Source organism: Nymphalis io, chromosome 20 (genome assembly GCF_905147045.1).
Source record: "Nymphalis io chromosome 20, ilAglIoxx1.1, whole genome shotgun sequence".
Taxonomy (NCBI): domain Eukaryota; kingdom Metazoa; phylum Arthropoda; class Insecta; order Lepidoptera; family Nymphalidae; genus Nymphalis; species Nymphalis io.
The window spans coordinates 752,480-778,373 of record NC_065907.1 but is presented as its reverse complement, the minus strand read 5'-3'; the positions used below and the strand labels follow the sequence as shown (position 1 = coordinate 778,373).

The 25,894-nt window shown below is 34.2% G+C and overlaps 4 protein-coding genes across 5 annotated transcripts; 2 read left to right on the top strand and 2 right to left on the bottom strand.

Annotated features, from left to right (window-relative positions):
• The first annotated feature begins 1,075 nt into the window (after positions 1-1,075).
• Positions 1,076-8,804, top strand: LOC126776508 (DNA-directed RNA polymerase III subunit RPC4). 2 transcript variants are annotated; one of them, XM_050499091.1, is made up of 9 exons: positions 1,076-1,419; positions 1,844-1,959; positions 2,949-3,055; positions 3,989-4,121; positions 5,767-5,856; positions 6,543-6,649; positions 7,085-7,177; positions 7,723-7,830; positions 8,240-8,804. In XM_050499091.1, exons 1-9 carry the CDS (start codon positions 1,256-1,258, stop codon positions 8,396-8,398), a joined length of 1,077 nt encoding a protein of 358 aa, XP_050355048.1. In that variant the 5' UTR covers positions 1,076-1,255; the 3' UTR covers positions 8,399-8,804. The 2 variants fall into 2 exon arrangements, with proteins under 2 accessions (XP_050355048.1, XP_050355050.1); XM_050499093.1 differs by lacking the exon at positions 5,767-5,856.
• Positions 8,805-10,328: 1,524 nt separating this feature from the next.
• Positions 10,329-11,376, bottom strand: LOC126776523 (probable 28S ribosomal protein S26, mitochondrial). The gene is made up of 2 exons (XM_050499116.1): positions 10,841-11,376; positions 10,329-10,625 (listed from the first exon to the last, which is right to left on the bottom strand). Exons 1-2 carry the CDS (start codon positions 11,306-11,308, stop codon positions 10,461-10,463), a joined length of 633 nt encoding a protein of 210 aa, XP_050355073.1. The 5' UTR covers positions 11,309-11,376; the 3' UTR covers positions 10,329-10,460.
• A 343-nt stretch (positions 11,377-11,719) lies between these two features.
• LOC126776468 (calcineurin-binding protein cabin-1-like) lies at positions 11,720-17,892 on the top strand. Its single transcript, XM_050498995.1, has one exon. The coding sequence runs from the start codon at positions 11,789-11,791 to the stop codon at positions 17,825-17,827; it is 6,039 nt and encodes a 2,012-aa protein (XP_050354952.1). The 5' UTR covers positions 11,720-11,788; the 3' UTR covers positions 17,828-17,892.
• Positions 17,893-18,029: 137 nt separating this feature from the next.
• On the bottom strand, positions 18,030-24,001 carry LOC126776516 (protein unc-50 homolog). The gene is made up of 6 exons (XM_050499108.1): positions 23,589-24,001; positions 22,675-22,740; positions 21,179-21,299; positions 19,525-19,661; positions 18,842-18,943; positions 18,030-18,308 (listed from the first exon to the last, which is right to left on the bottom strand). Exons 1-6 carry the CDS (start codon positions 23,821-23,823, stop codon positions 18,172-18,174), a joined length of 798 nt encoding a protein of 265 aa, XP_050355065.1. The 5' UTR covers positions 23,824-24,001; the 3' UTR covers positions 18,030-18,171.
• Between the last annotated feature and the right edge of the window lie 1,893 nt (positions 24,002-25,894).

Here is a 25,894-nt window from a genome sequence, read left to right as displayed (position 1 = left end):
GGTTGCTACTTGCACTATACCTTATACCCATTACTAACTATGACTTTGATGATAAAATAATAATAATTTCAATGGATATTCTGTTTGATAATCAATCAATAATTATTTTTTATTATTTTTGGGATTTTTAATCTGAAACTAACTCGAATAACGTGCATCCTAGACGGTGGCCACGAAGACGTCATTGCATGTTGTTAAAAAATTGTGATATTTTTTTTATAATATAGATGAGCCTATGGTCTTCGCCCAAGTAGAAAAATCATTACGTACCTTATTGAAAGACAATCTTAGCATTGATGCCAACTTGGGGGTGTTCATCCCAAATTTAGGGGGATTCAAGACGTCTAGGAGGTTTTTAGGGGGTACATTTATTTAGGGGGATTTTTTAGGGGGTCTATTATTCAAGATTTTTTTGTTTTTTGGGGCCCGAGCTTCAATTTTTGGTCACTGAATGAAAAATAAAAATCGTTTAATTTAAATCAAATCGTTTAGTTTAAAGCCGAGATGGCCCTGTGGTAAGAACGCGTGAATCTTAACCGATGATCGTGGGTTCAAACCCGGGCAAGCACCACAGAATTTTCATGTGCTTAATTTGTGATTATAATTCATCTCGTGCTTTACGGTGAAGGAAAACATCGTGAGGAAACCTGCATGTGTCTAATTTCACTGAAGTTCTGCCACATGTGAATTCTACCAACCCGCATTGGAGCAGCGTGGTGGAATAAGCTCCAAACCTTCTCCTCAAAAAGAGGAGAGGAGGCCTTTAGCCCAGCAGTGGGACATTCACAGGCTGTTACGGTTACGGTAATTTCATCGTTATCATCATTAATATTATTAGGTCATTAATGGTATATAAATGTGTAAAATGCACCTGCATAAATATAACAGCAATTTTATACTACTTGAATGTATTTTTATTTTTTGTATTTGAAATTACCTCTCAAAACAAGTGTACAAAAAAAATCGGATTTTAATCGATATTTAGGAGAATTTGAAGGTTCTAGGGGGAATATTCTGTAGGAGTTGGCATCACTGAAGCTTAGATTTTCATATCTAAGTTTCAGTGATGCCAATGTCGCAGGTGACAGACGACTTAGGCGTAAATTAAATCTGATCATTTGTTTATATTTTTATTAATTTTTTCACGGCTTTTATTCAATACTACTATTTCAGAATATCTGTCGTAATTTGAGATTTAATAGTGCATTTGTATTACTTCAAAACATAGACGACAAAAGGACCGCAGAAACAAAGAATGTCTAATTCAGGGGACAAATCAAATGCGAACATAACAGCAGCTGATCCGCTCCAAAGATTGGCTTCATTCAAAGCTCCGAGAGATCTTTCACTGGGTGGATTAAAACCCAATAAAAAAGTTTTTACACCTAATTTAAATGTCACCAGAAATAAAAACAAAGGGTTAGTAAAATTAGTGAAATTTGTTATGATTTTAGAATTTATTGTTTTGGCATCTAAATATGAATTTGCCGATAGAAATATTTCCGCATGCACTGTGATGGCTTATTAAATAGAAGAGAAGAATATTATATGAAGGTTTCTTATTCAGGCAATAACTATGTACCTTGTAGGTTAAATTTATCGTAATATTTGATTACCTGCTTATTGGTGAAGTTAACAATTCCAAAGGTCAAAAGAAATTAGAAGACATGTACAATAAATAATTTGGATGGATATAATCCATCATGACATGCTCCAAATCATTGTCCTAAGCGATAAAGCTAAAATAAGCTGTTTATCCCTATCAATAGGATATATTATGAATTTGTACTTATTGTTCTGTAAGAATATAATTTGCTTTATAATATAATTAATTTCATTTTAGCCCATCAGCAGCAAACAGTAGAGAATACAAGAAGGATGATAGAAATAAAAAAGAACGTAAAATGAGAACCAGAAATGGTTCAAATATAATTAAGTCAAGTGGAGTTTTTTCAGAGGGTAAATTGCTTATTAATACATAGTATACCTAGTTCAAATTATCATAGATTCTTACTATAATTTTGTAATTAGCTATGAACCTATATATAATGGTCTAGTGGTTAGAACACGTGAATCTTAACTAATGATCGTGGGCTCAAACCCTTGCACCACTGACTTTTCATGTGCTTAATTTGTGTTTATAATTCATCTCGTGCTTGACAGTGTAGGAAAACATTGTGAGGAAACTTTCATGTCTCGAAGTTTATTGAAATTCTGCCACATGTGTATTCTACTAACGCGCATTGAAGCAGCATGGTGGAGTAAGCTCCAAACCTTCTCCTCAAAAGGGAGAAGATGCCTTAGCCCAGCAGTGGGACATTTACAGGCTGTTACTATATATAATTGATATCTATTAACTAACTAAATGTAAAAGTTATATAATATTTAAACTTTTTGGATTTCTAATTCATTTCATATGGCACAATATTAACCCTTAATAGTCAGGTGGCGATAATAACCAAACAACAAACTGGTGAACAGTGAACTTAATGCAATTTGTTATATGTAAACTTATTGAAGTAACCTTATTCAATCATTTAACAACTATAATTTACATTGCATTTTGGTGTGCACCACTCTGAATAAATAGGAGGCTCATTTGCCTCACTGTCTATCTTTAGTATTACTTATGGTACATACAAGATTAGATGAGCCGGTTGGTGTGGTAAGTAGATACTTGCCTTTCACGCCGAAGGTTGTGGGTTCGATTCCCACCCAGGACAGACATTAGTGTGCATGTACATGTTTGTTTGTCCCGAGTCTGGGTGCAATTATCTATATATGTATGTATTTACAAAAGAAAATCAGTCTATATAGTATATCAGTGGTCTGGCTTCCATAGTACAAGCTCTGCTGAATTTGGGATCAGATGGCCATATGTGAATAGTGTCCCATGATTAAAAAAAACGAAAAAGATTGTTTTTGAAATGTATATTATATATTTGCAGGTCTCGGCAGCGTGGAAAGGCAATTTACCAGGGTTTCATACAATAGAGATAGCGATTCAGGTCCCCCGCTTCAGAAGCCAACAATTAAAGTTAAAGATTATGTAAAGGTATGTTTTGTACATATTTATATAATTATTTTGATCTATTATTTAATTTATATTAGTTGATATACAGTCATATTTCTTGGCAGTTAAAATTATAAGTAAAATGTAATATTGTAATATCTCAGTTGATAAGGTAATGTTAATTCAACATATACTCAAAAGATGGCACTGATATACTTCTGAATTGCGATATAATTTCACTCACATCAAAGGCATACTAATCCATGTTAATTTTACTTCATGCTACCGATAACTAGATAACTATTGACTGCCTCGTTGTTCTAGTGGCTTGATGTAAGGCCTCAGACCCGGAGGTCCTGGGTTCAATTCCCAGTTCAGGCCAATTAAAACTTATTGAGTTTTCTGTCAGAAAATTCTCAGTAGCAGCCGGAGTCTGGAAGTTGGAAGTGTATACACTCCCATGCCTCAGAAAGTCCTGCGCCCTAACTCATTCCGATTGTGTCGAGTTGCCTTTCCATCGGATTATGAGAGTTAGGGAATAGAGAGTGCACCTGTGCTTGTGCACACACATGTGCACTATAATATCTCCTGGGTAGTTAGCTAATCTCTCTTGAGATTGACCGCTGTGGCCGAAATTGGTCTGGAGGACATTAAACTAGATAATTTTTGTTGTTGCATCCTAGATTGTGCAACAGTTTGGTTTGTAGTTAAGTATACTACTAAGTAGACTATATATTTACATACATAGAAATATATTAATATATTATAGTATTGTTAACTGTGAATCTTAAACTATATAATATATCATGCTCTAATTATCAATTCCTTAAACCATCAATGCTCAACTAATCAAAGCTCTTATTAGCTCTCTTACCAGATGAGATGCACAAGGTATAAACATTATATAAAATTAGTCATTAGGATTGCTTATAAATATATATGTATATTTAATGGTATTTTTTCTCTCTATTTAAGATTGATAATGAGCAAGAAGAGAAGAAAATTAAAGCAGCATTTGGTGATGATGTATCGTACGAAAATGAAAGTGAAGATTTCAAAACGGTACTCGATGTTGAAGCACCGGTCAAGCTCCCAATGGACGATGGTGGTATGAAAGTTGAAACATTACTGAAATTTCCTATTATTGAAATTTAAATTCCTTTATTCGATTTAGTACAATTGAACACATTTAGAATCGTAATGAAAAATATGATCGGTTCAGAAAAGAATTATACCCTGATTTGGGAAAACCCGTTTTTTTAGTCTTATTTTATAATTGTTTACAATTTTTAATGTTATAATGAAATAGAAGGCAGTTGTTTCATGCCCAATGATCATTATCTACATAATAATCTTTTGATAAAAAGGGACATTTAGAAGTTTTTAACATTTGCAATAGATGCCTCTATTTTGTTTGCCTATTGTTTGAAACACTTTTTGAAATATCTTTGTAAAACCATATAAATTGCCCCACAAAAGAGTTACTAACTATTAAGTTTAAAAATAATTTTGGATATAAATGAAAACTTAATTTGATTTTTGGTTATTTAATTATTTTTCCTATATATTCCATCTGAAGTGTTAAATGAAACACACCTTTTTTTTTAAATTGGTGAATAATATATTTATAAATTTTTATACTAGTTACTTAGAGCGGATTTATCCACGTTTAACGTCAGTGCTCTGCTTTTGTCGGTCGAAGGTCGGAGAAAAAAGATATCTAACGCAAAAACATTTCTTTAAAGAAAGTCTGAATTAACAGACTGATAGTCTGATAACAGACTGATAGTGAAGAAGTCTGATTTAACAGACTGATATTAACCTATTTCATTATTCAACACAATTAAAAAATTATTCAGCTTTATGTATATTAGAATTGAAGATACTAAATTAAAAAGGTTTTGGAAGACTAGATCGCGCCTGAAGCCCATAAAAGGAATTTTTTCACAATTAAATACTTTATATTATTAAGATATACCCTTTTTAAGTAAAAAAAAAACTAATATTACAATTGCTTGACTTAAAATGTTTTCATTTTAATTATTTAATATAGTACATAAACATTCTTAGGTAAGTACACTGTGGTATGTTATAATAATGAATATATGATAATGAGTATAGATACCTCAGGTTGGAGACGTTTTTGTATTTGTGTTGGTGTAATACACACACAGTGACTAAATTCAGAATTAACCACGCGCTAGTAACCACTTCGATGAAATCTCGCATAAGTAGAGTTAGAAGTATCATGCTATTTTATTTATTATTCTTTTCTTATTAATTAATTCATAATAAAATATATGAGGATAGACAATAAAAATTTATGTCATACAAATGACATTAGCTAAATGGAGAAATGTTTGTCTATGTTTGTTAATATATCTATTATTATTTATTCAATTATACAAAATTATGCACATTTATCAATTATTATCAATTTATGCAAAAACATCTTCAAGCTGATTTGGCTGTAAAATGATTACTGTGGAGTTTATGTTCCGTTCGTGATAGATTATCTGAAGCGCGGGGCATAATTTGATAGATATCGCTTATAAAAGCATAGCTTGTTAATTTGAACCATGTTAGAAACTTGAATGGAATTTCGCGATTTCAGTGGAACGTGGGCTTAAATCCTTCTTTAATTCAACGCATCAACAATTCTCTTTATTTTTAAACGTATTATATAAGTAAATAATTTTTATTATGTAGTTTTAAAAAGAAGTAAATCAATCTGGTTGAATAATCTTTTATAGGCTGGTCAAAAAGCCAGACGAAAGCCGCCGTGAAGATAAAACAGGAGGTGGTTGTGAAACAGGAGCCCACTGACGATGTGGACGATGCTCGTAAGACAGGCTTTGTATACCGCCGCATCTCCTAAACGCCCAGTGAAACGTTTTACTCGGGCTATGATGGTGCTACAGAAAACATTCCGCTTCTATTTGCATATGAACGAACATCCGATTTGACATTTGTTGTCGGAATGTTCTGTTTAGCTATGTTATATTTTAATGATTTTTTTGGTGGTTCTTGGTTTTGATTTTCGATTAAAAATTATTTTAATTTAAAGTTGCAATCATTGTAATTTAAATAATTCAACTACAGATATATTTTTTTTAGTTTAACTTTCGCGCCATTTTCTACTTTGTTATTGTACTGTAAAAATGGCTTAAAATAGTTGAACAATAAATTTATAATTTTGTATCTGTAGCTAGAAGATGTTTATGAAATTATTTTTATGGTATACTGTTTATGATTAAAATATTAAAAGATTGATATGTCCTTTTGATATAAGCAGTTTTTTTAAGCATATGCTTAGGCTTATCGAGACTAAGGTAATCGCTATTCAGATACAAATATTTATACAAATTAAAATAGTTTTTAAATTAATTTATTATTATCAAAAAGCTTCTATTTTGAAAGTGCTACTTTAAAAATAGAATTTATTTTGCTTTTTTATTTATCTAAGCGTGATATAAGTGATTTTAATATTAAAAAAAATACAATAATTTGTAGTAAATGTTATCCTTAGTTCCAGTTATGGAGGAGACACCAAAGCCGGACGTCAAGGAAGTCTTCGAAGACACAAATGTTGCCAACCTACTGCGGAGCGACAAGCCAGCTCTTATCTTGCTGCAGGTAGATCGGCCATTCATACAATTTCCCGTCGAAATGTTTTTTTAAATATATTATTACGAAAACAAAAAAAAGTTAATACGGAAAAAGTACGTACGTAAGATTACACTCTCGAAAAAAAACTTCCCAATTTCAAAAACACAACAAAACACTTCAAAAGAATAAAATGTTATGGAAAGACAATTGCGTATAATAATATGAAAGCTTGTTATCTCATTATAAACCTCGAGGTTTAACCTAATCGAAATTTATAGTAATATATTATATTTATATTTTTTTTTCTCTAACGTAACACATAGTAAACTATGTAATATATAATTAAATTTATATGCCCTATAAGTTAATCAAGGAATATTAATTTCGCCTTCTGGGCTGTTCTCGTAGAATCGACAGTGATTCTTCGTTAGATGACTAATTAGACGTGTAATAATATTCCAGCTGTCCGACAGCCTGCCGGGGCGCGGCGGCGCCGACGAGGAGCCGCGGCGCCAGCACGGCGCGCCGACCACCTCCGCGCCCGACGACACACCTGTTAGTGATTCTACTTCCTGTGTCGCCATAGGGCTGAGCCATCGGATCGATATTAGTCCAAAGCATATATGTTGAGGACAATAGCATATTGAAACTTGTCTATGGAATTCGATCGATTTTCATATTTTTTTAAATTCTAAAGTTTTTATGTGTGCCCTATTCAAATCGAGGAAACAATGCAATAATATAAATGTATTTAGCAATGGTAGAGGAAATAATAAACAAACCTTAAAGTAAAGTAATAGTATATAAATGTCCCACTACTGGGCTAGGACCTCTACTCTTTTTTGAGCTTAAGCTTACTCCACCCCCCTGCTCCATTGCGGGTTGGTATGTACACGTGGAAGATGCAAATTATTTTATTTGGTTAAGGTTCACGTATTTCCACTGGGCCATCTCGGCTCTTTAATTGCGACTTATTTATTCAGATTTTTGGAATACTGACGATTGTCTCATTGTTTAAGTGGCCATTAGGACGGAGGTCTCATATTTAATTAATCAGTGTATTAATGATGAGATTAAAATTATGTTAATTGGATTTCCAGGTCGATAATAGATGTAGACTGACCGACTTGGAAGAAGGAAAAATAGGAAAACTGCGCGTGCATCGCTCCGGACGCGTCTCGCTGCTCCTCGGAGACTCCTTGTTCGAGGTGAGCCCGCAACCATCTGCTTGTGATCACACCCTCGTCTTATCTGAAAGTCATATTGAGTTATCGACTACGCGTTTCCGATTATCTAAACCGCGTATTCGGAAGTAGATATCAAATATCGGTGCAGAGCTTTCAATTATCCAACCGACCAAGCATTCCATGATTGCTGGTTTATAACTTTTATGGTCGCCATTAGTGAGTAACGTAAGTATTTAATTTTGATCCGGAACATACGACTTGAACCAATTCGGGTTTATTATAAAACTAGCTTTCGTTTACGTCTTCGCCCGCGTGTTACAGTGGAGGGGGGGCAGGGGGGGGGATGGTTAAGCTTTTTCATTCAACGGGTCAGTGGTTTAGCCGTGAAAACGTAACAGATCATTACTAAAGATTATGAACTCGTCCATAGGTCTGTTCGGGTACAAAGGCATCGTTCTACCAGGAGGTGGTGTCGACGGCGGTAGACGACGCGTCTCGTTCAGCCAACCTCGTGTCGCTCGGGGCCTTGCAGCACAAGCTGAACGTCACACCGCACTGGCAGACCATGTTTGACAATATGTCAATGTGATGGGTGGTGTCTGGTATTAGAGTGATGTTAAATTATGGAGTGTAGAGGTAAGAGGTACGTTTATGTATAAAAGGTGTCTCTTGAAATGTGTTGAATTTGAATGTCACCGCTGGCTGTTTATATTCGGTAGAGTAAAACGGAAAGAGAGAATGTTAATGAAGTTTTTAATTAACACTATATTAATAAACAATAATGTCATTCTAGCAATTTATGGAAATATTATATACATTTCCATAAATTGCTATACTGACGAGCCGGTTGGCGTGGTTGGTAGAACACTTGCCTTTCACGCCGAAGGTTGTGGGTTCGATTCCCACCCAGGACAGACATTTGTGTGCATGAACATGTCTGTTTGTCCTGAGTCTGGGTGTAATTATCTATATAAGTATGTATTTACAAAAGAAAAGTAGTATATGTAGTGTATCAGTTGTCTGGTTTCCATAGAACAAGCTTTGTACAAGCTTAATTTGGGATCAGATGGCCATGTGTGAAAAATGTCCCAGGATATTATTATTATTATTATTTCGATAGACACTTTTTCAGGTAACCATTTAGGTTATATATATAATACTCTATACTTCTACACTCCATATGTTAATTATAAGAAATTGTACAATTTGCATTTGTATATATATAAATTAAATGTTTATCCAATTCATTGTAGTTATTTCTTTATAGAACATAAGTTGTCATACTGTTTCCTCAATTTTTAGGTCTAATGTCAAAATTATGGTTTTCCATTCGAAAGAAATATTTATCGCAATATAATATTGTCTATACTACTTGTGTTGTTTTGGAAAATCAGACAACAAATTAAAAGAATAATATTGCCATTGATGAGCATTTAACATCAAAACGCTTTTATATTAATGTAAGTCTGTGCTATGGATAAATGATGAAAGAGAATATGTTATTTATTCTCTTTGTAAATACATACAATATATTATGTAATAATAATGACTGCCTCGTTGGTCTAGTGGTTCGATGTAAGGCTGCAGACCCGGAGGTCCTGGGTCCAATTCCCAGGTGGGGCCAGAAAAAGGTAATTGGGTTTTTCTGTCAGGAAATTCTCAGTAGCAGTCTGGAGTCTGGAACTTGGGAGTGTGTACACTACCGTGCCTCGGAAAGTAAAGCCGTGGTCCTGCATCTGAACTCTTTCCGGTCGTCTCCGATTGCCGTCCCATCGGATAATGAGAGTTATGGAATAATACAAAATAATAAGGCATTCTTACCTGGGTCCATTATTTCGTTCTAATAATATTTATCCATTGTCCATTCCACTGGTGTATCATATCTTTTAATATTATTTTAATGTGCCCTTGGGTTTATTACAAGCATCACAATCTATGGTTACTATTTATTGGATTGTATTAGATGTTATAGAGTCCAGATGACTTCTTCATTGATTCAGAATGTGTGCCAATTTCAAGTGGTTTTAATTTTTTTATAATGTAAATTGTAAAAAAAGGTAACTCAAAAGAATTAATGATTAAAAATAAAGGCATGCTTTCTCAAAGGTTCCAACACTCAGTATAAGTTTTATATTATGTCTGCATATTCTGACCTATCACAACTTTCCTTTTACTTTGCTGACAGTGAAACAATATTGTGAAATTTGTGCTTATGTAGTTGTAGTGTGATTTTTTTGTGGGAAGTGGTCACCGTCTTGAACTATAGATTGCTAAGAAATATTAACTGTCCCTTGTAACACCAAAGTGCCACTGACTTTGGGAACTAAGATGTTACATTTTTTAGCTGTAGTTTAACTGGTACACTCACTCTTAGAGACCACACCACACTAAGCAATGCTGTTTGGTGGTAGTAGAGTATGTGATGAGTGGGTGGTACCTACCTAAACAGGGCACAAAACGCTACCATCAAGTAAAAATATAATGTTATTTTATATTTATATGATTAAATTAATTACCAATGTATGTGTTGATTTACTTTTAATGGTACATAACATATATTTTTTATTGAAAAATACTACTATTTACATATTAACTTTGTAAGCATTCATTGACAAAATGAATATGACAAAATTTAAAATAACACTAAAACACTAGGCAGTCTGCTCCTTCTTTTCTGGTTTTACTATCGGGGTGTCTCTTCCAGACACTATGATACCTTTTAAATCAATAGCATAATTGTAGTCCACTGGGTTAGCTAGAGCGTGATCTATGGCCGCTTCGAGATTATCCGGTGTTATAAATGTTGAACTTAACTCCTGAAATTATGAGAAATACAGTAGTTATAAAATATGAACCTAAAATTTAAACAGTTAAAGATACAATAACAACTTTTTACAGTGACTTAGATAAACCTTTACCAAAATATGTGTCAATGAGAACCAATTGTGTGTTGCGCTGAATAGTTTTGTAAACTTAAGACCTAAGAACCGAAGAACTTTACTGCAAACCTATTTATGCTTGTAGTCATTACCTTTTCACGTTTTATTTCTGCAGACGCCCTTGCTATTTTCTCCTTAAGTTCCCTATCCTTTGCTTCCATTCTTTTGAGTGCGTAATCCTCCATTGCTGCCAACTCTACAATTCGCCTTTGTTCTCTTTCTGCAGCTACTTGTGCGTTCCATTTTTCATTAATTTGTACGCATCTCGCCCATTCATCCGCCTCCACTCGCTGAGACATCTCCGAGCTGGCGCTCTGTAAAGATGACTTCTCATTTATCATTTCTTCATGATAAAATCGTCGTATTGCACGCATTTGTGTCTTATAATTGTTGTTAATTCGTAGTAACTCTAATCGCTCCTCTTCTGATATTTCAGGCCGTTTTGGAATGCGATATATTTTGCTTTTCGCTACAGGCAACCATCTCGGTTTCCGATGAGCTTCCGCAATTTGCATAATTAACGGACATAAACGTTTAAGAAATACGTTTTTGGGTATCATTATTTGTTATAAAATTATAGTTTTCAAGGTACAAAAATTATCACAACATAACCTATTTCCTAAAAGTTTTTTTTATTATATTATTATACCCTTTACGAAAAGGCGAAGGCATTGGACCCTACAGCCTTATTGTAACAATATTTAATTTAATTATAAAATATCCTTGGCGTTTGATGCTTACACAAGAGTGTCACTGAAAATTTTCACAATTCTTATAATTTGATATTTCCTAATTATCATAAATGATTGTTGTTGCAATTATTAGCATTGAGGACGTAACTATTAAATGAATAAGACCTGTAAGCATAATCTGTCATCTTAAAGTCACTTCAATATTTATGTTTATAAGCTGTGCAAAGTGTATTGACTACATATATAATAATTGACATCTATTTGTATTGTAAGGTTTTTTTGATTCGACGTTGTTATTAAATACGGCAAGTAACTTATTTCACATGAAGTTTGATAGTAGATAGCAAAATGATTAAAATATCAGCGTTTAATGTCGAATCGGAAGAAGAAAGTAGCTCAGAAGAAGAAATAACAAAAGAAGCTTTACAACAGATAGCTCTACAGCAATATACCAAAGCTCTTGATCTGCATAAAAAAGGTAATATATCTGAGGCTACACAATTGTTAAAAGATCTCCTGGATACTGAATTATTGTACGATGTTAAGAAACCGAACGACGGAGAGACAGTATCCGGGCCTTTATTCAATTTAAAGTATTTGTGTTACAAAAATCTCGCGTCGATGTTAAACGCAGCCGGTGAAAATGACGCCGCTATAGAAGCTTACACTGCCGCTTCTGAACTGGACGGAACAGATGTTACACTCTGGTATCGCTTAGGATTAGCGTGTTTGCAAGGAAAACACTATGAAATGGCACTTCATGCATTTCAAAAAGGCATTGAACGTAATCCACGACATTGGCCTTGTCTCGATAACATTATAATATTATTACTCGGTTTAAACTATAAGGAACAATGCTTAGCTATCATTCACAATGCTTTACAACTCGACCCAGACTATATGAGAGGTATTGTTTATAGAAGACACATTTATACAGTTTACCGACACATGAGAGAATATATGGAATGTATAAATCCAATTTATAAATGGAACGAGGATGATGAGCCAATTGATGATGAGAAAGCATTAAAGTTACTGAAGGAAGCTGAAGATATACATGAGTCATTTATTGAACAACAAAAAGCAGAAACATTTAAATATATGGTACCTAATTTAAAATTGAAAAAGCCGATTACGAGATTATGTTGGGCTTCCGTTGGTGAATCTTTAGTGCATATGCATAAATATATGACTGAGTATGGTTTTAGTCATGCCTGTTTTATAGAAATTATTTATGAAAAAGAAAGTGATGAGGTAAATAAAATGGAAGTGTGTGAAGAGTTAAAATCTAATCCTGTTGAAAGTAAAGAAGATACTATAGACAACAGAAATACTCCAGAGATTATAGCAGACAGCGGGAATAATGATTTATCTGATAAGGAAAAACCAGTAACTGATAATGAAAAAGTGGAAAGTGATATTGAGATGGTGCCTTCAGAACCTGTTATGGAGAATGTATCAGAAAATAAAGTGCAAAAGAAAACTTCAGTGAGACGTAGAGGCAGCGCCCTAATATCCCTAGAACCATGGGAATGGTGTAAACGGAAATCAAATCGTAAGAAACCTGTAAAAGATACTATCTATGATACTCTGCGTAAAATGGTACCCGTTGCTTTGGTTCCTGAAATTATTCAAATGAATGAAAATCAAGATAAAGAAACATCTCCTGAAATAGTTGATTTGAACAAATTGTTTGAAGAGAATGAGAAAGGAATAAATGAGGATGACTATTTTGGTACTGATAATGAAAACAAAGACGTTAAATGTTTTATTAATAAATACATAGAAAATAACAAAGATATAATTGACATGTTCAATGATTATATAAATATTTTATCTGAAAAGTGGAGAATTAAATGGCCGGAGGATCTGTTAAAAATATATGCAGAGGCAAATAAGTGTTATAGCAATCATGTTGATATTCCCGCCTGTACAGATGATAATCACCAAAGCTTAGCGCAATATACATTGGCTAATATGCTCACTGAGGAGATTATTGTAAATGAAAAATTAAATATAGTTTCGGATGAAGTGCCTATACATGATTTGAATGTGATTGAATCTGTAGAAGTAATATTAACATTAAAACCGAACATATATCCCAGCATTGAATGTTTGGATATGATCCTTCGATCCCTTTGGCTTAAATTACATATTCATATATTAAATAAGTGTGAAGAGTTAGCTCTGGAATGTCTTTATCAGCTTCTTAGTGAATTTGAGGCAATGGGAGAACACCATGATACATATAGTTTGAATCTTGTCAATTTTACTTATAAATCGGATATAAATGAAAATGAAATATTAGAATATATAACATTTTTAGAGAGAAATAAAAAACTTTCAACAGTAATGGATCTATTTAACCAGGGTAGCTACGAAGAAGTTTTGAGTATTATAATTGATTCCTTTGATCATTGTAAAACCATTGCCCGAGAACAAGAAGAAGAAATGTGCTTAGACTTTGCTGTTCAGCTCTCCCTCATACTGGATACATACTGGGCCTTGGATAAAGTAGACTCCTGTTTTAAATGGACTTTGACATGTTTGCACGAGGCTCTCAAGCACTATTTCCGTTATACATCGGGTTCAGCTGATTATGAAAAATGGAATCTTACTGTCATTAAAATATTAAAAACTATGGAACATATACTTGCAACTGAGGGGCTGTCGTGCTTAGAAACACTGACACAAAAAGAATTAAGCAGGGGACTTGAAGATTTGATTAGGATAATTGGTCATCAAGTAGAAACAAAGGCATCTGATAATATGCCATTCGATACCGTTTCCCCTTGGATTATAATGCATTACATTTTGCAGAGAGAAGAAGATCAAGGAAGAAGCAGACCTGTCTCGGATAAAGATGCACTGGAATATTGTGATGAAATACCGAATCCATTAAAAGTCTTATTCATAGCACACGATCAGTTGGGAGAAAAACATTGGTGTTGTAAATCAGACGCAAAACTCCTTTTTTTTATTTTAGACACGGTTGTCCCTCGCCTTCGATCACCTTCACTTGCGAAATCATTAGAGCAAATTAATCAATACATGGAACAGTGTGTTTTTTGTCTGTATGGTCATAAGGGCAAAAAAAAGAATTACCTCAAAGACCATCAAGTCACACATCTAACATTAGACTGGCAGAGAGCTCAACAGCTGTATGAAATATTTCGACCGGTAGCTCTGCCTGAATTGTCAGGAAAACTGTCCGCGATTTCACCGGATATCGAGACGTTATTTCATCGCATTTTGTCTTTGTTGCCAGCAGAGTGCGATCCATCCAAGTATGTACTGGAAACAGAGAAATATATCAAGGGCATAGAGGACAAGCTGCCATTAGTTCCTCCCTTATTACCTTATAAAATGAAAGATATATATTTTTTATTAGGGGACTACTTTTTTAAAAAGGAAGATAATAAAATGTCTATAAAATATAACACATTTGATGTTGTTATAAATAACGATCGCTTTATCTCTTGGGCTCAAATAGCGCTTGCTAAAGCGGCTAATTTGGGGAAAGCATTGAAATTGTATAAAAAATTTAATAGTGAAAGAGATTTTCTAAATCCGGCCAAATCAACAATACGATGTTTTAAACGTTCCTTAGAGTTGGATACTAAAACAAGTGAAATATGGAGAGAGTACGGTAGTTTCGTGTATATAGTACATTCTTTCTGCTCGAGACTCTTAAAACAAGCTAGCGAGTCATTAAGTATGGAGAGTTTTGAAGCGCTCGAGAAACAAAAAGAAGATCTTTTGGATACAACTCATAAATGTTTCACTATTGTGGAAGATCTTAATAGAACTGATGTAGATAAATCTAATGAAGACAACTGGTTGTTGTATTACATGTTAGGAAAAGTGGCTGAAAAGCAAAATAAACCGCCTTATATTTATCTTAAATTTTACATGCAAGGTATTAGAAGTTTGCAAGAAGTAGGAGCTACGTATCCGACGAAAATAAACTACAACACAACAACGCAACTCAGTATAAAAGTCCTAGAGCTACATTACAGAATGCACGCATCTATTCTGAAGTATATTGAGCAACATGAGAATAAGCCAATACCGTCATCAGTCGGTAAAGTTTTTTTAAATTGTATAGAAGAATGGCAAGAAGGACCTTTTACAAGAAAACCTAAAAAACATAATGGTGTAGAAAATGATAATGACACTAAGATAGATGAAACTCAATCTGTTCAAGCTGCTAATATACTCAAGCGTTCAGTTAGTGACGCGGGCGAAGATGATACACATGAAGCTAAGCGTCTTAAGATGGAGGCAGCAGCTGCAAAAGTAAGACGATCAGCTTCATATGACACTGAGCATATTGGTTTTAAAGATTCGTCTATTCAAAGCGAAGGCCAAACGAAGGATAGTAAAGAAATCGGTAATGTTGAAAATCTTGAGGTAAACACAGAAAAAGACACAAATGGTGAAACCAATCAATCAAAGAGCCCTAAAGAGGCTGACAACAAATCCGAGACTGCATTACAAGTGGATAAAAAAGAAGAAAGTTCTAGTTCCTCTTCATCATCTTCGTCGTCGGATTCAAACTCTAGTGAATCATCTTCTAGTAGTAGTAGTAGTAGTTCCAGTGGCGATTCTGATACTTCGTGTAAATCTTCTGAAGATTCTACACCGTTAACGGATGAAGAAATAATGAAAATAGTATCGTCCAGTCTGGATGCTTTAGAAGATTGTGCGAGTCGGTATACACCGCATTATAAGGCCTTGTACAGACTCGCACATTACCATTTCTACTACAAAAAGGGTCGAGATATTGAACGGTGCAGAGATCTCATGCTATCGACCTTCGTTTCAAGGTCAGGGCATAAAATGAATGGACTTTTTAGTGAGAGAAGAAATACGAACTTTTTTAATAATATCTGGATGATGAAAAATGAGGAAGTTGCTAGACCGGGTGGTTTTGCGTTCCATATGAATCGTTCCGTATTACTTACTTTGGAAATATTGAAAGAAATTGATGACCATAAAACATTACTGGATTTAAGTTTGCATTTACAAAGAACGCCAGAATTAGACAAAAAGTATTTAAGAGATTCTGATAGAGAGGACCTAGCGCAGCAAGCGCTTTCATTATGTGTTCAATCACTGAGAGGGCAATTGGTAAAGTTTAGTCAACAGGCTGATTTAAAGAGTAACGAGATCGAACGTCAAGCCCTGAAAAGCTTAATGGTTGATATTTATAAAGCTCATCAAAGAGCACAAAAGCAATTGAATTCTAAACAATTCACTAATTTACTTGTCGATGCCTATAAGCTCATCAGTGCAACGCCCGTGGCAGAAAATGTTAATTTAGTTGACGTTAGCATGAAATATTGTTATTCATTACTTCACACACACAAGCAGCAAGGTATACGCGAAGCCAATTTGGAGAAAAGTCAGAATTTGCATAAGAAACAAAGTAGTAAATCAGTTGATAGTTCTAAGATAGTTCGAACCACGACGAGTCAGCCGAAAACAGATACAAAGTCGCAAAGTACAACATCTAGTACAGGCTTACCTAAGATATCAGCACATGAAATGGCAGCAGCCTTTCAAAATTATGTCCCAATGTTAAATGATCCTGTTCTCTCTCAACAAGCCGCAGCGGCATTGTCTTTATCCTATCTCAGTAATATCAGTGCACTAGCTGGCTACACGTCTTATCAAAACAGTTTAACGTCATCTCTACAGACCTCACTTCAAAATTCATTCCAAGCTGAATTTTATCGACAGTTTTTGGGACAGAGTTTGTCGTCGTATAATATGCCGCAACAAAAAAAGAAGCGTGGCCCGAAGCCTTCTTTAAATCGATCCGTTTCAAGTGGAGCAACTCAAATGAAAACTACGAAACCTTATTCCGCTACGACTTCTGTCACCAAAGCTACTCCAACGCCAGTGATAACGAGTCTTCAAAAATCTACTTCAAATCCAATAACTCCTAGCATGGGCACGGTTCTGTCATCATTACCTGCATCGATGACCGCGAATCTATCTTCGTTTGGGGCTAAAGTGTCTCACGCTAATCCTCACAGTTTAGCTCCACAAGCACATATGTCGACTGCATCTATAGTTTCAACATCAATGCATTCGAAGCCTCCGATGCCGCATCAGCAAATCAGTCCGGGGAAAACGTTACAGGAGAAATTGGCGGAAAGACAAAAAAGTATGCCTTCAGGGAAGATCGGTCCTCAAGAAATTAACGCGTCAATTAGCAGACTGCCGTCTTCTTTGACGATAACTAAGACACCCGTGCCCAAACATTCTTCGGATCAAGGCAAGAAGACCGAAGCTAAAAAATCTTTGACCTTCAGCGAAATTGAAGTGAGACCAAAGCCCATATCTTCAGATGAAGTGATTGTACTAGACGATGATTAGCCTGTTTTAATACTTATTTATGCAAATAAATGTAAGGTTGTAATAAATTTATTATCAAACTGTATTACAATATGTACATATATGGAAAACAAATAAATAGATTTCTATATATTCGTTTATTATTTTAGAATTAAGAAAACACATTTAACTTAAACATTTTATTGTTAATCGATATATTATTTACAATGATATTACACAATGAAAAATATAATGACTTAATTTTAATATGACAAAAAAAATCTTAGATAATTAATGCCTTTTTGTTTTTTTTTTTATATAAAATCTTTCAATTAAAAAAAACGATTGTTACATATAATTAATATTTTCATTTTAATTCGGCGCCATTAAAGTACTCGATAATGGTAAAAATTCATGAGCATATGACTTAGATTCCAGTTCGCGATCAACGTTCCAAAGAAAGCCAATACTAGAGCTGGTAGCGGCAAAAGGAATACTCGAGCATTCTTGATCATTGGTAAATCTGGAAGAGAAATGTTTTAATATAGTGAAGGGTCACTTTGACACTGTGAAGTTCCCACTCCTTATACGGTCAATGCGCCACCAGACTGAATCTGTTTTATTTTATACTTTTGTGTATTTTAGTCGGTTGGCGTGGTTGGTAGATATTTGCCTTTCACGGCGAAGGTTGTGGGTTCGATTCCCACCCAGGACAGACATTTGTGTGCATGAACATGTCTGTTTGTCTTGAGTCTGGGCGTAATTATTTATATATGTATGTATTTACAAAAGAAAAGTAGTATATGTATTATATCAGTTGTCTGGTTTCCATAGCATGAGCTTTGTACAAGTTTAATTTGGGATCAGATGGCCGTGTGTGAAAAATGTCCCAGGATATTATTATTATTATTTTACATCTATGGAGATACAAAAATATAATAAAATAAAATTGTGCATGAGAATGTAAGGAATAGTTAATATTTTTTACAGTGAAAATGTTTATCGTAAATAATTTTAGAGCGTGTAAGTAAATATGAATGCTAAATTAGTACTTACTGCTATAACCTAAGAATGTTATGTAGAGGTAATATATGATTGATGCGAGCCAAAATGAATTCGACACAAGGCACGACAGGAAACCTCCATGAACCAGCAGATCTGAAACATGGGACATTCGTTTAATTAAATAGATACGCGGACGCGGCCATTGGACCACCTGATGATAAGTGGTCACCATCACCCAAAGACATAGGCGATGTAAGAAATATTAAGCATTTCGTACATCAGCAATGCGTCACCAACCAATAGCATTAAAAAACTATATCTTTATGTCAATTGACAGGTGACAGATGTCAGGAACGCTTTCTCTAAAAGGCCGAACTTTTATAACCTGTGGTAATCAAGAAAAGGTTAAGTAACAGCCTGTGAATGTCCCACTGCTGGGCTAAGGCCTCCTCTCTTTTTTGAGGAGAAGTTTATTCCACCACGCTGCTCCAATGCCGGTTGGTGTAATACACATGTGGCAGAATTTCAATGAAATTAGGCACATGCAGGTTTCCTCACGATGTTTTTCTTCACCGTCAAGCACGAGATGAATTAACATGACAAAATCAAGCACATGAAAATTCAGTGGCGCTCGCCCGGGTTTGAACTTACGATCATCGGTTAAGATTCACGCGTTCTAACCACTGGGCCATCCCGGCTATATAAGTAAAGGTTATTATAGTATATTTACTTACTGTTAAAAAGTAAAATCTGAAAGCAATGAAGCAAGGATAGCGGTGGGAAGAATGCATTTATGTGAACATCGAACGCGTACCCCCACTCCACGTCGCCCCCCGCGCCGTCCACGGCTAGGTACTTGTTACTTACATACCTGGCAAGTATTGTAAAACACATCATTAAATAATACTTGTATTTAAAGTAAAACCCGTGAATGTACTATACAGAAAATGTAATCAGATTAACAATTACATTGTGAAACCATCAATTACAATTTTATAATAATCTGGACATTAAATAAATCGGCTGTGTGAACTTGGCACTTTTGAAAATCGAATTTTTTCTTTTTGATTCTTATAGATATTCGTATGTAGTTGATTGTAGTAATTTTTTTTTCGTTTGTAGTAGAATCGTTTGTACTCTAAAAAAAATTGGAGGACATAGAAAAAAACTCATCCCCCGGTTTTGTCGACACTCAATATGAATAGTTGATTCTTGAAGTGAATCGTTTGTAGTTGATTGTAGTGAAAAAAAACATCGTTTGTAGTTGAAGCAAAAAAAAATCTTTAAATAAAAAAATATAATTTAATCTTTTAAACAAGTTTTTTTTCTTTCAAAAAATAAATACGAACGCTAATGAGATACACCAAGTTACTATAAACGAAATGACCGTTATTACAAACAAAATGACCACTACTACAAACGAAATGACCGCTACTACAAACGAAAACAAGTTACTACAAACGAAATTAACGCTACTACAAAAGAAAAGAGGTTACTACAAACGAAATGACCGGTACTACAAACGAATAGAAGGTACTACAAACGAAATGACCGCTACTACAAATGAAAAGTGGTTACTACAAACAAAATTACCGCTACTACAAACGAATAGAAGGTACTACAAACGAAATTAACGCTTCTACAAACGAAAAGACGTTACTACAAACGAAATGATCACTTGTCATTTATAGTTATTTTATTTATTTATTAGGAAGCCGACGTTATATACACTAAGTAATACTTTTTTTATTATGTATATAAAAGCAGTTATACAGTATGTACCAATTATAAGCTAACTTAACATGCAAAAAAAAGTTGTTGCTAACTTAAGTATACCCGAATTGTTGAAAATATAAATAATAATCTATAACTTATACAACAGTGTGTTAAAAATTAAATAAAATATTTTTCGTTCGTAGTAGCGATCATTTCGTTTGTAGTAACGTCTTTTCGATTGTAGAAGCGTTAATTTCGTTTGTAGTACCTTCTATTCGTTTGTAGTAACGGTCATTTCGTTTATAGTAACTTGGTGTATCTCATTGTCGTTTGTATATGTTTTGTGAAAGAAAAAAAACTTGTTTAAAAGATTAAATTATTTTTTTTACTTAAAGAATTTTTTTTTTGCTTCAACTACAAACGATGTTTTTTTTCACTACAATCAACTACAAACGATTCACTTCAAGAATCAACTATTTATTTTGAGTGTCGACAAAGGGGCATGAGTTTTTTCGATGTCCTCCAATTTTTTTTAGAGTACAAACGATTCTACTACAAACGAAAAAAAAAATACTACAATCAACTACATACGAATATCTATAAGAATCAAAATAAAAAATTCGGTTTTCAAAAGTCGGGTGCTAAGTTCACATAGCCAAATTAATCACTTACCAAAATATGGTGGAGACAATTATTCCAGCTCCAATGAAGTCAACGAATACTACAAAAAGGACGAATAGTGCTAACTGGCTCCAATTCAAACTCATCGCGAGGGCAAAGCAGATTGAGGACACTAAACAAACACACAAAAATATTATCATTTTAATTTTTTTTTTTGGTTACAGGCATTTACTTGTGCCAGCCAGCCATAGATTTCACTTTAACAATTATAGAATAAATGCCATAAGAGCATATATTACTAGTAGTAGTATTACTAGGTAGAGCTTGTACAAGCTCGTCTAGGTAGGTACCACCCACTCATCAGATATTCTACCCCAAAACAGCAGTACTTGTTATTGTTGTGGTCCGGTTTGAATGGTGAGTGAGCCAGTATTATTACAGGCAAGAGGGACATAACATCTTAGTTCCCAAGGTTGGTGGTGCATTGGTGATGTAAGTGATGGTTAACATTTCTTACAATGCCAATGTCTATGGGCATTGGTGACCAATAACCATCAGGTGACCCGTATGCTTGTCTGCCTACCTATTCAATAAAAAAAATGGTACACATTCCAATAATTAAATGAATTTAATACATTTTCTAGAAAATTACAACAAATTATTATTGGTTTAGGTCAAGGCTTTGAACCCCACGGCGGGCCTGGCGACAGTGGAAGCGGTACGTCCCCACTTGAGTCGCTGGGTCAAAAGGAAACGAGGCACGTTCTCGTTCAGGCTGACGCAGGTGCTTACCGGACATGGCTGTTTCGGTAAGTACCTGAACGAGATAGCGCGGCTGGAGGTGTCACCCTCCTGCCACGAGGGTGGAGCGCCATTCGACGGCGCATCACAACCTGACGGAGTGTGCTGCGTGGGGGCCCCAGAGGCATTCCCTGGCGGCGGTTGTTGGAGGAGACCTCTCCTTGCCGAGCATCATCGACGCGATGTTCGGAAACGAGGGGTGCTGGTCGGAGATGGTTTCCTTCTGCGATAGTGTGATGTCACAGAAGTAGGCTGCAGAGCGGGCGCGGGAAGAAGATGCCGCATGCAGAAAAGACCGGGGTCAAGAAAAAGGCGCTATGCGCACCTTCTCTCCCCGCCACAATAGGCGCCGCCGGGACTAGGGGGGGTTCACAGTACCCTGGGAACCCTCCCTAGAGAATGGAGGCCCGCATAGGCGGGCCGGCCATCAGAGCGCCACGGTAGCATGCGAAAGCGATCCCGTGGCGCTCCTCGTTAAGACGGAAAGGGTACCGCTGGTTTTTTAGTGGGTATTCCGATGTTCGGGGCGCACTCGGCGCCTTGGACACTGGCGAGCCCCACATACCCCCTCACTGTTCCCGTGGGGAAAACGCGTAATGCGTTTTTCCAGCATTAAAAAAAAAGGTCTAGGCTTTGAACCAAAGACCCTTAAGACATGAGGCCCTACAAATTAGGCAGTGCACTAATGAGGCAGTCGGGGCCTTTTTTTTAATCACCATAAAGGTGTAATAAATGTTTAAACTTACAAAAGAGCCATACACTAAGGAGCACTACAAAAGCAGGATCATCTCTCGCAAATTGTGACTTTGTATCTGAAATAAGAAAACATGTAATTAATTAATTTATATATTTGTTTGTCAATACCAACAAGTAGTACAACAAATATACATAATCAGCCAAAAATCTAATCTAAAATTATTTGGGTAATTGCCAACTTTTTTACAAAAATTACTTGAAAGATAAGGCCGTTTCGTAACAGCCTGTGAATGTCCCACTCTGCTCCAGTGCGGGTTGGTGTATGGTAAATATAAGTCAACATTGTAAAAAAACTAATAAGAATAAAATAGTGAAATTATAAAATTAATATTTTATATAATATTTTATATTATATTTATAATGGGATAAAAGTTTGAAATACATTTTATGACAATTGATTAAATATAAGTTAAATAAAATAAAAAAACCAATTATAAATTTAAATACATACAAATTAATAATATTTTTATGCTGTAATACTAGTAGTGTTACAAAAGGCAGTGTGTATACATATTAGGATAGTTTTGGACAAAATTTATTAATACTCATTTATGTCTTGGTACCTTTCAAATTATAGTTATCAGTCAGCAGGCATTATCCTCTTATAAAAAATTGTAAAAATATTTATGATAATTTTATATGGTTAACACAAGATTTGGCCCAAAGCTTCTTTTAAAAAGTTTTTATTTTAAACTAACATCAACGGGTTAAATATTGGCCTTTTTAATGCCATATTGTAAATGTATCTAGCATGCCATTTGTTAATTTTGATTAGTATATATTTAGTTATTAGGTAAGTATTCAATGTAAAAAAGTCTTAAGCGATCCACTTTTTGGGTCGAATTAAGATTGTTTTTAGTGTAAAATGAGACAAAGTTGTAACTTTATGTTAATTGTTACTTACGTTTTCTATAGTTGAAATTCCTGAATACTTTCTGTGGTGCTACGAAGAGGTATACCATTTGCCAAGCAGCAAATTCAAAATCCATTTGATTAAATTGAAACAATCGTCTCAAATATTTGTATCGTTTCACAGAAGCGCTGGCCGTTGTTGGCTGATAATTTGCTGGAGCTGGCAGAGGAGAAGTACTCCGAGGGAAGCTTGTCGAAGGTGTAGGTGATGTTGAGTATTTCATCATTATTACAAATTTTATTTAAATATATGTTCAAAATTATTTCACTTATTTTTAGTTCTATATGAACTGTTCTTATATTGAAATAAATAAATGTGAATATTAGGAACACCAAGTCACTTTTACAACATTCTTCGAATAATCTTTATTTTTCTCTTTAACGTCATTTTCGCTCGCTATACATTTTGTCATCGTAAAATGTTAAGTCAAATTGACAGCAATTTGACTGAAACGTTTAGAAATACTGTTTTAAAATGATTACTAATAAAATTGATAAAACGCCTGCCAATAAAATAAATATTTATTTTATTTAAAATATATTAATATAATATTCTTAATACCTGCTTATGACACCGGTTTATTGATTGATATTATTGATTAAATTTAACAGTGGTTCGGAATAAAAGTAATTGCAAGCGTAGAGGAGCGCGCAGACGACATAGTAAAGTAGAGTGAAACCTGTCCCAGTGGTCAAACACTACAACCCCTAGGCCCCTACACAATAGTACATTATACTATAATTACCTTCTTTTGTTTTTTTGCATAACTTATTTACTATTTTTATATAATTATTATTACTTTGACTCTCAGTTGTCTGCTGCTACGCTACGCTAATATGGGGGATATTAACGAATTGGCGAGTAGACGAAGCTTTGCGGCTTTTGCGGTTAAAAATAAGACTATTTACCGATGATTTTTACAGTAAAATGTCTTACGGCATTATCGTTTGAGGTAATGCTGCCGCTATTAATAAAAGTTTGGGCTACAGAAGATTATTATTTAAAAATGTTATAAGATGAACTAGTCTATTCTATAATAATTGGTAATTAATTTATATTAATGACAATGAAAAAAAAAATTGAAATTGCCGGTCGTTATATATATGTACATATATTCAACATAAAAAATGAGATCGTGTATTCACGATCTATACGAGGAAGGCTATACGGGTAAAATATAAAATTTTCGTGTATATAGTGCACTCTGCTCCGAATTATATTACATTATCTAGGATTTTTTAAGTTAATAATTAATTAGGTTGTTATGTTATATTAGGATAATAATAAAACTATAAATAACAATTGAATATTTTATTTACTTATTTGATCATATACCTTAATGTTACATATTTGCAAATCATCGTATTGACTTATTATTCAAAATAATCTAATGATAATTAATGTTATGGTGAACTAATTGGGTTACAAAGTTATTATTTAATCACCCACATAAAATCTTATTGTATGTTCTTTTGTGTCTTACAAAAGGTAAATTTAATTGTGTTGAAAATTTATTTTGGAATTAGACTTAGAAGGAGCGTGCATAGTTCTGTCATGTCAATGCATTTTATTGATTATAACTAGAGCTTCGGGAAACGTCAATGAACCACTGCTTTATTCCGACTTCGGTTTCATATAATTTTATTTCATCTGACAGGTTTTGTCTTCAACTGTAAAGTTTAAATTTATTTTCTATGCAATCACGAGATTTTCACTTTAGCGACGATTGATAATGGCACAAACGTCATGGGCGACTAACATTTGTAATTAGTTGCTATAACAATTTCTATGCGCTCGTTTTAAGTTTCATGCAATCAGGAAATGAAGGCAGTTTATTTTTTAAATCTACGAATTAAAAAAAATATTTATATCATTCGCAACAATTATTATAAATATCCTTAGGTTAAAATATATGTAAAGTTAAATACTTAAAATAGTTTCATGATTGTCATGATACGAAAATTGGAATAATACCAATATTATTAGTGAGCTGTAGTTTTCTTTCGAAAAATTAATATTAATGCTGCGTCCACAGGTTAAATAGTCGAATCGATATAATCCCAAAAATGTAGATGACTATATTTTTTAAGATTTAATCATACATATTTTACAGTTGTATTCAGCCTATACTTTACGTAACGAATTACAAAATACGATATTCTACTAAGCCTGATTTGAATTTTGGATTGCAACAAGTAGATTACTTTTCAAATTACTTATTAGTTTATTCATTTATTTTCATTCATTTTTAAGACAGGTTATGTCATATCGATGTTTTGACAGGTTGACAGCTAGTG

What these genes read in the sequence shown, in the direction of transcription:
- LOC126776468 (XM_050498995.1), top strand. Translation starts at nt 11,789, where the DNA reads ATGATTAAAATATCAGCGTTTAATGTCGAATCGGAAGAAGAAAGTAGC.
- LOC126776508 (XM_050499091.1), top strand. Translation starts at nt 1,256, where the DNA reads ATGTCTAATTCAGGGGACAAATCAAATGCGAACATAACAGCAGCTGAT. An exon ending in AAGTGGAGTTTTTTCAGAGG is followed by an intron (nt 1,960 to 2,948) that starts GTAAATTGCTTA and finishes ATATATTTGCAG; the next exon opens with GTCTCGGCAGCGTGGAAAGG. An exon ending in TGACGATGTGGACGATGCTC is followed by an intron (nt 5,857 to 6,542) that starts GTAAGACAGGCT and finishes TGTTATCCTTAG; the next exon opens with TTCCAGTTATGGAGGAGACA.
- LOC126776523 (XM_050499116.1), bottom strand. Translation starts at nt 11,308, where the DNA reads ATGATACCCAAAAACGTATTTCTTAAACGTTTATGTCCGTTAATTATG. An exon ending in CAGAAATAAAACGTGAAAAG is followed by an intron (nt 10,626 to 10,840) that starts GTAATGACTACA and finishes TCATAATTTCAG; the next exon opens with GAGTTAAGTTCAACATTTAT.
- LOC126776516 (XM_050499108.1), bottom strand. Translation starts at nt 23,823, where the DNA reads ATGATGAAATACTCAACATCACCTACACCTTCGACAAGCTTCCCTCGG. An exon ending in GAATTTCAACTATAGAAAAC is followed by an intron (nt 22,741 to 23,588) that starts GTAAGTAACAAT and finishes TTCTTATTTCAG; the next exon opens with ATACAAAGTCACAATTTGCG. An exon ending in ATTGTCTCCACCATATTTTG is followed by an intron (nt 19,662 to 21,178) that starts GTAAGTGATTAA and finishes AATACTTGCCAG; the next exon opens with GTATGTAAGTAACAAGTACC.